This window comes from Lepidochelys kempii, chromosome 3 (genome assembly GCF_965140285.1).
Source record: "Lepidochelys kempii isolate rLepKem1 chromosome 3, rLepKem1.hap1, whole genome shotgun sequence".
Taxonomy (NCBI): Eukaryota; Metazoa; Chordata; order Testudines; family Cheloniidae; genus Lepidochelys; species Lepidochelys kempii.
This window is the reverse complement of record NC_136382.1, coordinates 159130711-159147180: the sequence shown is the minus strand read 5'-3', so window position 1 is coordinate 159147180 and position 16470 is coordinate 159130711. Positions and strand designations below refer to the sequence as shown.

At 41.3% G+C, this 16470-nt stretch overlaps 1 protein-coding gene across 8 annotated transcripts in view; it reads right to left on the bottom strand.

The window, feature by feature from the left end:
• Positions 1-992: 992 nt before the first annotated feature.
• Positions 993-16470, bottom strand: part of TMEM63A (transmembrane protein 63A) — a 38925-nt gene continuing 23447 nt past the window's right edge. For 7 of the 8 annotated variants that reach the window (XM_073338707.2, XM_073338708.2, XM_073338712.1 and 4 more), the window contains 11 exons: positions 15977-16114; positions 11975-12128; positions 10841-10947; positions 9303-9389; positions 8538-8600; positions 7436-7598; positions 6272-6377; positions 4986-5153; positions 3224-3339; positions 2762-2821; positions 993-2083 (listed from right to left, as the gene is read on the bottom strand). In XM_073338707.2, the coding sequence (XP_073194808.2) occupies positions 1931-2083; positions 2762-2821; positions 3224-3339; positions 4986-5153; positions 6272-6377; positions 7436-7598; positions 8538-8600; positions 9303-9389; positions 10841-10947; positions 11975-12128; positions 15977-16114 (1315 nt within the window). In that variant the 3' untranslated portion in view covers positions 993-1930. Of the gene's footprint in view, positions 2084-2761; positions 2822-3223; positions 4061-4985; positions 5154-6271; positions 6378-7435; positions 7599-8537; positions 8601-9302; positions 9390-10840; positions 10948-11974; positions 12129-15976; positions 16115-16470 lie in introns of those variants that run through there. The other variant, XM_073338711.2, reaches the window with a different exon arrangement.

The window sequence follows — 16470 nt, the reverse complement described above, 5'->3', positions numbered from 1 at the left end:
CAGCGTTTTAGCTCTGAAGGCAGCTCTGCCACCAGCAGCAGTGCAGACATAAGGGTAGGAGTACCGTAACCCCCCTAACAATAACCTTGCGACACACACCCCCACCTTCTTTTTGGGTCAGGACCCCTACAATTACAACACCGTGAAATTTCAGATTTAAATAGCTGAAATCATGAAATTTACAATTTTTTAAATCCTATGACCGTGAACTTGACCAAAATGGACTGTGAATTTGGTAAGGCTCTACTCATAACCACATGTAATACCTGTACAAGTCAGAATGTGGAGTAGAAGCTGTAGCTCAGAATATCCTTTTTTACTTGGTTTCAGTCCAAACCTTCCAGTAGTGGTTTGCATCCAATGCATAATTCACTTCTGGCAATTCTATCAGAGTTTTAAAAAGGAAAGGGACAACATATAAGTGACTTAAGGCAGAAGAGTCTGGCACAAATGCAGCCCTTTTTAATAGGAGGGATCCCTTCACTTACTTCTGTAGAATCAGGTGTTTTTATGTATCCTCTGACTCACAGGATAGGACTCCTCTCCAAAACTCTGCCAATTTGTTCCTTCCATCATCTCCTCTGACATTCTCAGCACTAGTCCAGCAAGAGAGCAGGAAAACAGATCTTTGGGAACATAGGGCTAATCCTAAAAGACACTGAACACCTTTATTTGTGGTACCACTCAAGACATGTTAGTCAGTCATTTTTCAGACAGTCAAGAAGCAGTAGTCCTGCCCTGAGGAGTTCACAGTTTAAGGAGAGACAAGTAGAAAACTCAGAACAAGAACAAAAGGATTTTCTATACAAATCAACAAGATTCACTGCAGGAATGTCAAGGGTACTCACTTTCTCGGCAGCCACTTAGCATGTTGCAGGATTGGGTCCCAGAGGCCCACTCACTTATTAGTATCTTAATATTGGTAGGTCTCTGAGGTGGCACATGAGTGTTTAATATGCAAAGAACGATAGTCAACAAAGACAGCTCTAGAATTTCGCTGAACTCAGTGTTTTATTGTTATGTGATTATTGCTTAGTTATGCTTTGACACAATGTAGCTTTAGGATAAATTGGCTCCTACTACATACTTAAAAACGGTGTAACATCTTACAGTTCATACGATTGGCACTTACCAGAAATTGGCAGAAATTTGTCACGGTAACCAGAGAGATTAAAAAAAGAAAAAGATAAAATGTTTACATCCTTTATTGTTGGCAGGTGAATATTTCTTGTGCAAGGAACAGAAAGTAACTAATGCATCCCCTGCAAAAATATATAAAAGTTATAGCAGATCAATCCCTTATTCACAAAAGTCCTCTGGATTTGGAACATTCACAATCAAAGTGCACAATAAAGCCCTCGTCTCTTTCATCAAAGTAACGTTGTGTGGACTGGGTATTTTGGGGTGGGGGAGAGGAGACACCACAAGCCTTTTTCCTGGCTCTCACCTGTAGGGGTAGTATTTGCTTTCAAATTTTCATCAAAACTGACAGTTTCTGGATTTATCAATCCCAGTGATTAATAAATCCTTGGCGCTGATTAAAATTCAAGGGGAGTCATTTCAAATAAATTGACACCTACGGTTGTGGGGCTGCTTTGCTTCAGTGACCTTTTATCTCTGTGAAGAGTGAAATCTCTCCATAAGGCAAGTGATTCAACAGTAAACCCAAAGTAGTAGTCCCTGAGGATTGCCTCCTTCATATCATTCAGCAGACTTGTTTCACAATGTGTGTAGATGGCCTGTAAAACAATCGGTCCCAAGGTGGCTGCCTTTTAATCTCCCAAGTAGAGCTGCAGATCATGCGCTGAATTATTTCTGTTCCTCTTCTGCAGACAGGGTAAATAAATCAGAATGCTTGAGGGATCAGTTCTGTTAACGCTGGACCAAGTGCACCACCTTGTGTTAGTCCTGGAGATCTGCAGAAATACTTCTATGCCTCTTCAATTACTGCAGGTGCCCCAAAGTAGGCTATGCTGTCTTCTGCCAGTGCGTCAGTACCCATGGTGCCATATGACTGCTGCTCCTTCTGAGCCAGTGCTGTCCTTTCCGTAGGATGACTAAGCAAGACCCGTGGGAGATACACCTGAAATTGCAAACATTTGGAGTTTTATTATTTAGTCTCTAGTATACTTTTAAAATATTGGGATAATTTATTATTTAAAATCTTTCCCCCAAAAATTCCTCCTTTTTACTTATGTTCCCCCGACTCTGTCCCCTTCATCTTAAAATTGCCCTTTGTCCCTCAAAATAAATTCCCTAGTGCAAAACTCAAGTGTGCCTGCATATCACATGGGCTCTCGCCCACTGAGGTATCTGTATTCACCCAAACAGTATTTCAAAACCCAGTGCAAATAAAGTCTTGTCGTCATGTTTTGGTGACGTGGCACTGAAACCCTACTGTGCACATCACACCTCTCAGTCTCCAAGCAGTGTGATTGCACAGTCAGCATTCAAATGCAACTAATCTTCTAGTGTTTGGTGTGAGACCCAGCTAATCAGAACACAACACAGTAGCTATTGGAAGTAAAGGGTATTTAAAATCGCTCTCTCTTACTCTTATCAGGCTTCAGTCAGAAGGTATTTTTAGAGCAACCCTTTCAAATAGGTAAGCGCAGTGTTCTGATCATCTGACCCTCAAGTCAGCTAATACCTACCCTGACACCATTCAGACTAGTAATCTCCTACACAAGCCCTCTTCTGGGCAGGGTCAGGAGTTTGTTTTCCTTGAAAGGGTAAAAAATACTTTTTGCTAAGGGCTTACAGCAGATCTTGGAGCTGCTTCTGCATCAGCGTCACTTCCTCTTCCACTTGGCAATTCTATCTATATAAAGACAGTAAGGAGAAAGTATTAACCTGGTAAATCAATCAGTTACATGGAACTGATCATAAACATCAGGTTATTAGTGAACAGATTTAGCACAATGTCCCATTATATATTACACTGAAACCTCAGCTGCTGCCTGTGCTCCTCCAAAGCTTCCCACTTCGTACCTGCCTCCCATACTGCTCTTCATGCTTCCAACGCTCCCCTTCCTCCCTCCCCTTGTGTGCAAAACAACCTGCCTCTTTACTTAGCAGCATGTTTTCATCATCTTATAGGACTGAACCCCTTGTGGCCAGATCCTGCTCCTACTGAAGTGCTTCCCTGGGACTAGTTTGTGAAGTGCCAAGCACAGTGCAAATGCTAGTGGTTATTTCCCCAATACATTCAATAGGAGTTTACCTTGTAATTCAGTGGGCTCAGGTACTTGAAGCAGACAAAACAGCTATAAGCGAAACAAACGACAATTGTGATGCTGACAACTAGGAATGTAAAGAGGGTTGTGGGAGCTTTAAAACCTTAAAAAACAAACAGAATACAAAATGGAATGTCATAAGTGGTTCAAGTAGGTAAAAGCAACAAAAACAAATCACACTGATCACAAAATAGCTTATCTGAGAAGAACGCTCACTCTCTGGAGAATGGAACAAAATAGAAGGGTTGTGAGTTCAATCCTTGAGGAGGCCATTTAGGGATCTGGGGCAAAAATTGGGGATTGGTCCTGCTTTGAGCAGGGGGTTGGACTAGATGACCTTCTGAGGTCCCTTCCAACCCTGATATTCTATGATTCTATGATTTAAAGAAGAAAAACTCTACAGAGGAAAAAAAAATAGCTAACAAAGCACCATGTGGGACACACTGATTTCATGACCTACTCATTACATACAGCACAATAGAAGGATCTTTTCCTGACCCTTATATAGAGGAGCTCTCTAAATCCATGTCTTAACCTGTAAGACCTTCCCCGCTTTTCTCTCTCCCATCCTCAGAAGCCCCATATTTCAGGCATCATCCTTAGGGTACTAGACAGCTGCTTTCAGTGCCAGTCAATACCATCTGAGCATTCACAGCAACCGTTGTGGAGTGATACAAACCACTCTCCTGAGCCACATGAGCTGCTGTCACTGCACTCTCAGCTACTGCTGCACTAGAGACCAAAACTCCAAGACTAAGAATGTGAGCAACCTGGAGCAGGGACCATCCTTCTAAGAAAGTGCTTAGCTCACAGTGGGTGCAATCCTAAGTCAACAAACAGGATCAAACTCAGGTACCCTGCACGGCAGGGCAGATCATCACACCAACAGATAATTTGATCAATCAGCATTTAGCTTCCTAGTTGCAAAACAAGACAATCATATATTTTTAACTATTAGCCAGTGCATATTGTGGGCATTTGCCTTCCTCTGAAACATCAGGAATAGGCCTTTGCTAGGAGCAGGATACTGGCCCTTTAACAGATACACTACTTTAACAGTAATTACAGTGTCATAAGTGGTTATGTCAAGGGAATGGAATCTCACAATATTTTCTATCCCCAACCCAAAGGGAGAAGTTGGGGGAAGAAAAAAGATGCTGAATCTTCTCCACAGCACCAAAAGCTTCAAGTGCATCATGAGTAACAAAACCCCCAAACAACCTCCAATAATGTTCTAGGTGCCCAAAACTCAAGCCACCAACTTCCCCCAGCAACTCTGTTAATAAAACAAGTTTGTGGCACAATGAACATTTATAATTTGAGGCCAATGTGAGTGGGGATCAGTGAGAGAATGTGTCAACTAACAGCTTAAAAGTTAAATGTAATAGAATCGTAGGACTGGAAGGGACCTTGAGAGGTCATTAGTCCTGTCCCCTGCACTCAGGACTAAGTATTATCTAGACCATTCTTAACAGGTGTTTGTCTACTTTGCCCTCCCCTATTACCTCCTGTTAGAGGATCTCAAACTACTGTGAAGATGGTAAGCCTTGCAATATCCCCATGAAGCAGGTAAGGATTATTATCCCTGTCTTAAAAATGCACAGCTAGAGGCTCAGAGAGGTTAAGAAACTTCCCACATGACTTTAGACAAGTTAGTGACAGAGCTGGGAGCAGAATCCTGGTCCCTCTGCTTTAACTACAAGATCATAGAGCCATATTTCAAGCTTGTCACTGATAGATAACCCTTACCTAGTCGCAAAAATGAAAAAAAATAGAGCCAAAACAGACAGAGGATCGGAGCTGCAAGGGCCTGATTCACAGCTGCAAAGTGGATCTTCTTCTCCAGTTTAGCAGGGAGAAATGCATAGTAAAGATTGTGGCGATCAACCATATGCTTCAGCAGTATATATATTAAACCTGAAGAAGAGGATAGAGCCAGAGACAGGTTACTGAAAACTGTGATAAAAAAAAAAAATCACAAATTGGCAGGAAGACCCAGACATATGTGATACCCAAAACTACTTTTAATTTTTTTAAATGACTATTTCAAGTCAACTGTGTCCCTATACAAGTCAAGACGTTCCAAGTTCCAGTGGCAACTAAGAATTGCAACACTGTATGCAGTAGTCCCCTCGAATCTCTGCAATATGGAGCACAGAGAATTGAGAGACAAAACTGTCTTAAATCTATTTTTGTGGTTTTCGGCCAGATCTTACGTTTCCCACTGCCATTTAATAGATCTGAAGTTTATTTCACAAATTTTCCCCTGAGAAAATAGCTTTACTTTTATGTTAATTTGTGACCTAGAGTAATGACATGTTTGTGCAGCTGTATATTTGTTCTGTTCCTATCAGCATTCTGCTGGTGTGGGCTTCAGAATTCCATCTAGCCTTTTTTCTCTTTTATTATTCATCTAGGACATAAAAACATTCATAGATGCAAGGGCCAGAAGGTGCAACTTTGTGATCTGGTTGGAACTGTGTTTATTTTTATGTTGTATTTTATCTGTTTTGATGGAACTCTGGGGTGAGATTTTCGTAAGTGCCTAAGGGATTTAGCAGCACAAATCCCATTGAAAGTTTGACTACTTTCCTGAACCGCTTTGGCTGAAAGTCACACAGACGTCCTCTCCGAGAGCCTGGGAGCACAGTGGCAAGCAGGAATGAAAGCTAAGCTAATACGGTTGCAAAGCATGGTGCTCAACCTTTTCAATTGAAAATTCCATCCTTAATTGTTAAAGCTGTACAGAAGTCAGAGGTAATGTATTAACTCAAGCTGAAGAAATATAATTACCATCATATATCATAGTGCTTTTCAGCTTCCAAACACTGTACAGACATTAATTCACCCTAACACCACATTGTGAGGTTGCGTATTGCCCTATTTTTCACATGGCAGAGATGTGTGTTTTGGTCCAAAGACACAGAAAGTCACTATCAGAGCTGAGATAAGAACTCAGGAATTTCTGTCTCCTGGTCACTTGCTCAGCCCAAACCTCTCCCTTCCCTGGGCACACAACTCATTGGCAAACTTACCAAATGGGACAATAATGGGGCATGTAATGCTATAGGCCATGATGACGGTGAATACACACAACATCCAGGCATACATTGCTCCAAACTCATACTCAAATGCTTGATGCTAAGGAAAAAACAAACATAAATGTTAGCTTTCCAAGGATTAAACTAGAGTCACAAAGGGAACAATTAAGTTTGCCTCTTCCTTATTCTCTCCTCACAACAGAGGGACGAGTTTGTTTTTTTCTGAGACACCCAGACAAACTAGTAAGAGATTCACAAGTGGTATATAAAATGAATTACATGCTTTCAGCATTGTTGTATGCAGTGTTGTAGTCATGTTGGACCCCGGATACAAGAGAAAGAAGTTGAAAGCTTACATAGGACACGCTTGCAGCAAACTGATATTTCTGTCAAGAGAATTCCTCAAGGAGCCTGCCTTTAGTCTCCTCCTTAAATTCAGCTACAGGGAAAAGCTATGTCCAACCACGGGGCAAAAAATCATTGAGCCTGTGCTGCCAGAACTTTGATCTCTATAGCGATGACCGTTTAACCTCTGTGGTGCTGTGTGTTGGCTTTCAGAGCAGGCAGAGCTCGAGAGGTTCAGAGGTTGCAGTTTGGCTTGGTAAATATCCCCAGTGTTTGAGTGGTTAGCTGAACCTCTCAGGCTGGAACCCTAGTACAGAGAGCCTCTCTCACACCCTCAGAGCACAGCAGAGATTAACAGAAGTGAAAGCTAACGAGCTAACCTTTTTCAAACCTCCAAAGAGATCAATTTCATATGAAGTTTTGAGGAAATAGGGAAGAAAGTGGTGGTTAAGGGTGAGTTTAAACTAAGCCTGTTTGCCAACTCCCTAATTAAAGTTCTCATTTTGAGGTGGTGTGGAGACTGAGGACCTGATTTTCAGGCCCCAAGTAAGGACGAATGGGCCCTGAATGGCTTGTTTTAATCTGGGATGGGCTCAAGCTGTACAGTCTCCTAAATATCCACACTGTGCTGCTCAGAGAGGGGACATGTACCTGTTAGTTTGAGCAAAAGAAAGGCCACAAGGAATGACCATAGATGATAATTAGCAGCTGTGAAGGAAGAGGGCACATACTGTTCCTGGGTAAGGACTTGTTGTTTCTTATAGGCTTCTTAGGATTTTATTGCCCCTATGCTATTGAGAGGAGCTCTTATACCTGTTTAATGTTTTTCCTTTCAGCAGGGGACTTGGCCATTATCATGCGTATGGTGTAGAGGATGAGGCCAGGCAAGCGCAGTAGCTCCATCCCATTGCCAATGAAAGCTGAGGCAATCACATAGTTCACAAAGAAGGCTCCCTGGTCAGGCAAGAAGACACATCTACAAGGAAACAGAGTCAGTGACTAGAAGGCAGAGGGTTTGCAATGGGGACAGGTTACATTTGGAAATAGCTCTTCAGAACAAACACTGCAAAGCTTTACAAAAGATGGTTGCAAAATCTGTGATGCAGTGGTTTAATTACAAGTGCCTACTGCTGAATTCTCTACATGCTGTAGTAAGGGCATATTTTGTAGGATGCCATCAAACATGAATCCATAAGAATATAAACAGCATCTGAAATTACACTAAGTTGAAAAGACAATACAGTAGAATCTCGTAGGTGGCTTATATTGGATGAGGGAGTCATTTGATACCTCAAGTTATTGTTGGCAGCAAGAGGTTAGACTAGTGGTTTCTTTTAGCAGAGAAGCCTTAAATATTTGTTTTGCAAACGTGCCTACGAGCCCTAGTCATTGACCAGGATCCCATTGTGCTAGGCGCTATACAAAAACGGAACCAAAAAAACAGCCGCTGCCCAACATCTGCAAATGTTGATCTTCGATACCACTATGCCAAACAACAACATGAAGATTTCTTCTCTTCTAAATCAATTTCTGTAACAACAAGATCTTAGTGCGGTTCTAGGGAAGATGCCTGTTCCAATGATATGGCACAACCTTCAACTTATTGTCTCACTGTGCTCTCTCCCTGTCCCCATCTGTTCGTTGCATCCATCTTCTGTCTTATACTTCGATTGTAAGCTTCTCGGGGTGGGGACTCTCTCTTTGTTGTGTGTTTCTCCACAGTGCCCAGTACAAAGGGGCTCTGATCCATGACTCCTCTTCCTAATTATCTAGAAGGAGCTCGCATCCCACCATTCATTCTGAATCCCCACATTATACTATAGAGCATCCATAATGACGCCCATTCATTATGCACTAAAAAAGGTTAGTTGTCAAAAAGACTACACTGAAATATCAGAGGGTAGCTAATACTTACTCCAACCTGACTGTAGAATCAGCCGACTCTCTGTCAAACAGCCAACGGAAGAAAAAATCAAGACTGGAAGAAAGATAGTTAATATCATTCACTCTCCATAGTTCAGCACAGTGGTAACAAAACCAACCAACCAAGCTCTTCTGAAATGGAGAGAGTTTTAACTATATAAACTGCAGTTTACTCTAACCTATCGTAATGACTGAACATTATTCGGTCAAAGGTGAGAACGGAGACTTAGAATCCAATAAAATGGAAGTGTTTCATTTAATGTTCATGTTTCTAAGTTTTATCTTCAGCAGACACTGTGTCGGAGGCAGACATCCACAGTGCCCAGGGAGACAGCCAGATGGGTGTTACAGGAGCAAAAAAGGTGGGGAACGAAAAGGATAATTTTGTGGCTAAAGCACAAGAGTGGGAGTCAGGAGGTCTGGGTTCTTAGCTCTGCCACTGACTTTCTATGTGACCCTCAGTGCCTTAACCATTTAATCTCTCAATGCCTTATATTTCTTATCTACGGAAAGCAGCTGAAAATACTTTCCAACCTCACAGGGGATTTGTGAGGCCTAATTCCTTATGTGCTTGTCAGTGCTTTGAGATCCTCATATGAAAGGCAATTTAGGGTATTATGGCTACAAAACACAGATTAAAAAAACAACAACAAAAAACAATTATACATCTCTAGGGGGGGGCTGTTTAAAAAAACAGAGCAGACCAACTCCAATTATAAAATATTCAAACTTTAAGATACAAGAACAAGGTCAATACCTGGTCAGACCAAGGGAAGGCAAAATCAACACCATGAAGATCAAAAAAATGTACACTTTATGCATCATTATTCTGTTTTCTCCAGACCTACCAAAGAGGAAAAGATTACTGAATAAGAGACTGTTATTGCTAAACACAAGCTTTCATCCTCTTCCAACTCCACTAGTTCTTCTGTCATAAGCGGAGGAATCTATAATGTTTTCTGAACAAAAACTAGTTCAGTTATTTTTGAATTTCCCTCCAACTCTTAGTTCAGCTAAGTGAAGTCTCCAAGTATTTTCCCCTTCTCACCTCCAATAAATATATCTTTACATGGACTATAACACTATTCCTTAAGGACCTTGGTTGTAAAATGTCACCTGCTGTGAGAAGTCTGAGTGCCCTTCACTGAGAGGAGAGTGTCCAAGGGCCACCAATGTATCTATAAACCTGACCCAAGCAGGCCCATGTCTCTCTTGATGGAGACATGGAAGTTGTTTCTGATCATTAATCCAGATCATAGCTGGATTAGTGATACCACAGACCTCCACCACAGGTATGTAGACTTGAGACACCTGTCATCTGGATATTCAAGGCTAGTCTCCAAACACATGTGATGCTCACAGCCTCTTGGTTGCTCATATTCAATCTCGTGTTTCAGACAGCATTGTGCCAGTTTCACTAGGGCACTGTGCCAAAACACCACAGATTTAGATGGGCTGCTTGACCAAAACAGTTAGTGTCATCTCTTCTGAGACAACATGGTTTTTATCTAACAAACATCAGTTACAAATGTTATGGGCAAAGGCAGAACAGGAGATTGTTAACTTTGCTCCTATCCATGACAAGCCTCAGATGCAAGTACATCAAGAAATCTGGTGGGCCCAGGTCCATTAGAGCTCCATCTACCAAAAGCAAGAACCCTGCATTTCCCTTAGTACCACTGCAGCCCAGTATGCGTAATCTTAGTGTTCTACGTCAATGTCCCCAAGAACGCTCATTTAAGACAAATGTACGTGACACTCAGTAAGGATGATTTTTCACATACAGATCTAGGGGAAGGTAGTACATTTGTAATTCAGACTAGTCTGTGACAGGTCACCAGTGTCTGTACTCAGAGGTCCAAACAAGCTGTATAGAGAGTTTGCTTCTGAATGACAGAGATTCTGCCAGTCAAGCACTGAGTTTCTCTGTTAAATAGAGGCCTTGCCAAAAAAAAGAAAAGAAAAGGGGGAGGCCCCCCACAGGGGACAAAAAAAACCAAAACAAAAACAAACAAACAAGACAAGGCTGGGTGCTATTCATTGGATCTACTACAAAACAGGGAAAATTCCTTGACTGTTTATCAAGAAGACCTATTAGACTGTGGAATAATCTGCCAATGGCTAAAGCTCTCGACAGAGGATAGACTTCCCTGTACTGGGCAAGGAATGGACTAGACGGGGCTTAATAGGTCTTTTCCAGCCATAATTTTTATGAAGTTTACCCATTTTCTCCAGTTTTCCCAGCAACTCACTTTATGGGACAAGGTTAAAAAGAAAGGAAAATCGATTGCTTACTTTGTCCAGTGGGATTCCAATAACGTTGAGTAGTACACAATTGTCGGTAGCAGAGATGAAAAGGACCACAGGAGGAGCGTTGGGAAGAACTGACTAACAATAGGATTCTTTATAAAAAAAAAAATTAAAAAAAAGTAAAGACAGGTGCAAATATTCTAATACTATTGTGGCTGAAGAACAGATGCTGCAGAAATTAGTTTTTATAGGTAAGCAACCCATTTATATTAGAGCTGGACTTAGGAAACTATGTTCTGATACAGATTAGGGTTCAGTTAGCATTCAGAGTTTGGGTACAAAGCAAAACCAGAGCTAGTGTTTGAGGTTAGATTCCAAGATACTGAAATCTCACAGTTCATGTGAAATTTCAGCTGGAACTGAACTGGAACCAGATGTAGATACCTTCCTGGTTTTGGATCCAACTTGAACCAAAACGTAAGACTGAAGTTTTATTTTAGAGTTTCAGATTGGAGTTGTCATCCCCCCACACATATAATTCTAAACTTTAAAAGGAGTTTGGATTGGAGGTTCTGTTTTTTGGTCCAAGTTACTATATTTTAAGTTATATAGTTCATGTAAAATAAAAATGTATCTTAATTAAAATTTATGATCACAGAAAGTTTCAAGTGAACAGATTTCAGGCTAATCCTTATCAAGAAACATCAACAACAACAAAAACAAATTATGAGGACATAGTTTTTTAAAATCTGCATCAGTTTCAGCCCTTGCTGGGGATTTGAACTGGATGAGATTGACTAACACATAGACATGGATGCTTCTCAACTGGTGTAAATTGGTGCAACTCCACTGGCTTCAGCTTACACCAGCTGATAATGTTGTCCATACGGTCTTAGTGTAAAGACACATCATCCTTGCCAGCTCACTTCCTTGTTCACTTGATATTGTTCCTTGATATTGGTAAAAAGAAAAGGAGTACATGTGGCACCTTAGAGACTAACAAATTTATTTGAGCGTAAACTTTCATGAGCGGCTGTAGCTTATGCTCAAATAAATTTGTTAGTCTCTAAGGTGCCACATGTACTCCTTTTCTTTTTGCGAATACAGACTAACACGGCTGCGACTCTAAAACCTTTGATATTGGTGTAATACTAAACTCAAAAAACAAGTGATACTCACATTAAGGTAATGAATAGGTTTGGTGACATTGAACTTGTCCATGGTGGAGATGATTATGGAAGGAGTAGTCAGAAAAAACAGCACAATAAAAAGGAGCAAATTAATGCAAAACCATCTAAACCACCACCTTAGCCCATGCACTGAAAAATTGTTCCTGTCAAGCAAAAGGACAGAAAAGAAAACAATCAGTAAGTCTTTTGCTGGTGCAGATATTCAAACTGTCAAGTGACAGGTGATTTTTTTTAAAAATTGGGCTTTTCATAGAACTAGAAATTATAATACAAAAACACAGAAATTCACTAACCAAGCCCAAATTGCCACCAGTTATTAATTAGTAAATGAAAAATTAGCATAATTGCATGGGCTGGACTGCTGGAGAGTCACTTTTTATCCCTGTGTAATCAATAAAATGAAGCCAAATTAAAAACCTTTTCCAGTTTGGGCTTTCTTTGGGGTGTTTTAAAAGATGGAATTTTCTCCAGGTTTTATAAAACCAAATTGATATCACTGAAGGATCAGTTCCTTACAACAATTTGCAACAGAACATCTAGCTAAAGACAATAGAGGTATTCATGTTTGAAGTATTGCGGAGTTTTTAGGAATTCTAAACAGCAGGGCCAGTGGGATCACTGGTCAAGTACCAATAGCGATGTCTAAGTGTCTTTAAGATGCTCAGCTGCTATGGTGATGGGGGCCATATAAGCAACTAAGTACATAACTGGTAATGTCTTAAATATCCTAAGTTTTTTTATTTTATAGCATGAACACCAACTAAAAGTAAAATCCATTCTTGCCCTATGGTGTCTCCAAATGTCATTTCTTTCCTTGCCATAAGATATAGCTTTTGTAGTTTGACTTATGTTCGTATTTTAAACAACAGAAAAGTAAACATGGCATCAGCTAAGAAAAGCCTAAAGTGTTAAAGAAACATAATTGGTAATGTGGTGGAGGAATGGAGGTGGGAAGGAAAAATGGTAGCCCTTTTCCTTGAATGATGAAGTAAAGTGCACTTTCACCAAAATAAAACAGAATTAGAAAGCCTTTCAGCACTTGAGAATCACTTAGCCCACCACTAAAATGCAGCCACCTCTGGGATGAAATGGTATTGCTGTTTGCCAGAACACAGCTACAATACACAGGGAGTTTAACACAGGAAGTGACAAACGCCAGGAGGAATTTGAGTAGGCAGAATAATTATATAAATAATCTGTAATGACTATAAAAGTTGAGAGCTTAGTTTTATGTATTACCTAACACGGCACATGCAACACCATGTCTGAAGTCAGTCACAGTAGCATTGTCTAGTGGTTAGAGGTGGTGGAATCTCCTTCCTTAGACAGTTTTAAGGTCGGGCTTCACAAAGCCCTGGCTGGGTTGATATAATTGGGGATTGGTCCTGCTTTGAGCAGGGGTTGGACTAGAGGACCTCCTGAGGTCCCTTCCAACCCTGATATTCTATGATTCTAGAACAGAGGTCTGGGAGACTGGAACACCTGAGTTCTAGTCTCAGCTCCAACAATGACTCACTGTACAGACATGAGTAAGTACTTAACCTCTGTGCCTCATCCTGTCCTTCTAGGAAAATACCTCCCTACCTCACAATGGTGTTAGGAGTATTCTTTCTGAAATGCTAGGTGTAGGGCCCTACCAAATTCATGGTCCATTTTGGTCAATATCACAGTTAAAGGATTTTTAAAATTGTAAGTTTCATGATGTCAGTTGTTTAAATCTGAAATTTCACAGTGTTGTAACTGTAGGAATCCTGACCCAAAAGGAGTTGGGGGGGGGGGAGGGGTCATGGTACTGCTACCCTTACTTCTGAGCTGCTGCTGCTGGTGGCAGTGATGCTGGGCAGCTGGAGAGCGGTGGCTGCTGGCCGGGAGCCCAGCTCTGAAGGCAGAGCCACTGCCAGCAGCACAGAAATAAGGATGGCCTGGTATGGTACTGCACCCTTCGTTCTGCGCTGCTCCCTGTAGAGCTGGGCCCTCAGTCAACAGCTACCACTCTCCGGCCACCCAGCTCTGATCGCAGCAGCGCAGGAGTAAGGGTATTGCCATCCTTACTTCTGTGCTGCTGCTTGTGGGGTGCTGCCTTCAGAGCTGGGCACCAGGCCAAAAACTGCTGCTCTCCAGCTACCCGGCTCTGAAGTCAGCACAGAATTAAGAATGGCAATACTGTGACCCCCCTAAAATAACCTTGCAACCCCCATGCAACTCCCTTTTGGGTCAGGACCCCCAATTTGAGAAATGCTGGTCTCCCCCCGTGAAATCTGGTCTTTTGTGTGCTTTTACCCTGTATTATACAGATTTCACAGGGGAGAGACCAGATTTCATGGTTCATCATGCATTTTTCATGGCCGTGAATTTGGTAGGGCCCTAGCTATGTGAGTACTTCCCCACCAACATCACCACTGCTGACTCAGAGGGAAGAATGTCACCTACTTAACTAGCAGTGTAACTATCTGCAGTACTGAGGCATTCCTTGGGGGTCTCCAATCCAAGTACTGACTAAACCTGACCCTGCTCACTGTAGCTTACCAGAATTGTGTAATTCACAGGTCAAGGTACCATGGTTTCAAAAATGAAAGGTACAAACCACACTGTTAAATTATAAGAAGCTAGAATCTGTATTTTATCCTGATGGTAGAATTGCAGTTATGGAGAAAATAAACCTCTGGAGTACCAAAAGTCAGATGGAACAACACTGCATTTTTAAATGGATGCTCCAATATTAAAGAGGATTCTAACATTAAAAAGAATCACAAGTTAAAAGGGAGCAGACTTTAATATATATGTATTTAATAAGGATATTTTGCAATAAATCATGGTTCAACACTTCTACAGTATTATGAATAAATATGTTATCGAAAACTCCCTGTGATTTTGTGGTGGACAGTGAGGAAGTCACAAAAAATCAGTGTCTCATAATTAAAGTTAAGATTTTGTCACGGATATTTTTAGTTAAAGCCACGGACAATAAAGAAAAATTCAGGGACGCCCTTGACCTGTCCGTGGCTTTTACTAAACATATCCTTGACAAAATGGGGAGCTCAACTGTGGGGTCCCCACATCACCTGCAGAGGGTGGGTAGGGGTTCTCCTGCTGCCTGCAGCGGCCGAGAGCTTCAGGGGAACCCGCGCTGCCACTCCTGAGCTGCGGCCAGGAGCTGGGGGGTACCCCCTGCTGCCCATGAGCTGGGGCTGAATTCACAGAGGTCATTGGAAGTCACGGATTCCATGACCTCCGTGAAAAAATCTGTAACCTGCATTATGAGTAAGGCTACATCACATGCAAGCCACTTGCACGGTAACTGGCAAGATTTCACTGATCTTTGGTGTACCGCTCTAGCTTTTGAATATGACAGGAAGGGAAGAAAAAGCAATTCAACACTGTTTGCTTATTTTCGACTCCCTCCTCCCCACAAGTGGCACATAATGCCTGGGAAATTTACTGATAGCAATAAGATTCTAAAAGAATGTTTCAGTATACAGTGGGTTCAGCTATTGCTAAAATCTGGCAGCTAATACTAGAAGTCAGATACTTTTATAATACTTAGCACTAATACAGGGCTTTTTCATCCACACATCTCACAAAAACAGGTATGTATTATCCCCATTTTCCATATGAAAAAGCTGAGGCACAGGTGTTAAGGGGACGATTTTCAGAGGTGCTGAGTGACCATAGCTCCCATTGATTTCCAATTGTCCCTGAAGTCAATAGAAGATATAAGTACGCACAACCTCTGAAAAATATCAGGTCATAAGTGACTTGCCAAGGTCAACTAAGCATTTCAGTGTTAGAGCTGGCAACAGGACCCAGATATCCCGACTCCCAGTGTTGTGTTCAATCAACGAAACCACAAGTGTTCAGTGTGACAATGGTTCAAATTCTCAATATCTGGGCAAAAAATAATTTTCTTCTGGGGAGAAAAATAACCCAACCCCTCCAATTCCATATTTATATTCTGGATTATAAATTGATGTAAAGTGATCAAGAATTTTACCAACAAATATTCTCTGGATAGGTGGCATATGTAACATTCCAGTTTAAAGTGCAGAGTTCTTTGCTGTAGGCTGATGGTTGAGGTTCCCCTTTACATTTAAAACTCTGGCATTTGCAGGCATTGAAGTCTTTCAGAATACTGCAATAAAGAAAAAACAGTGTAGTTTTACAGCTAGAAATGTTAGAAATGTCACATGTTTAAGCAGGGAGATTGCCACTAAAGCGAAAGGCTTTTATCACACCCTCTTGAGACAGTATTTTGGACTTCACCATCACGTCACACATACATATAATAGTCATAATTTAAACAAAAAGAAAAGGAGTACTTGTGGCACCTTAGAGACTAACAAATTTATTAGAGCATAAGCTTTCGTGGGCTACAGCCCACTTCATCGGATGCATAGAATGGAACATCTAGTTTGGCAACTTCCAACGTGTGTGTGTGTGTGTGTGTAGATATTTTCTTACTATATGTTCCATTCTATGCATCCGATG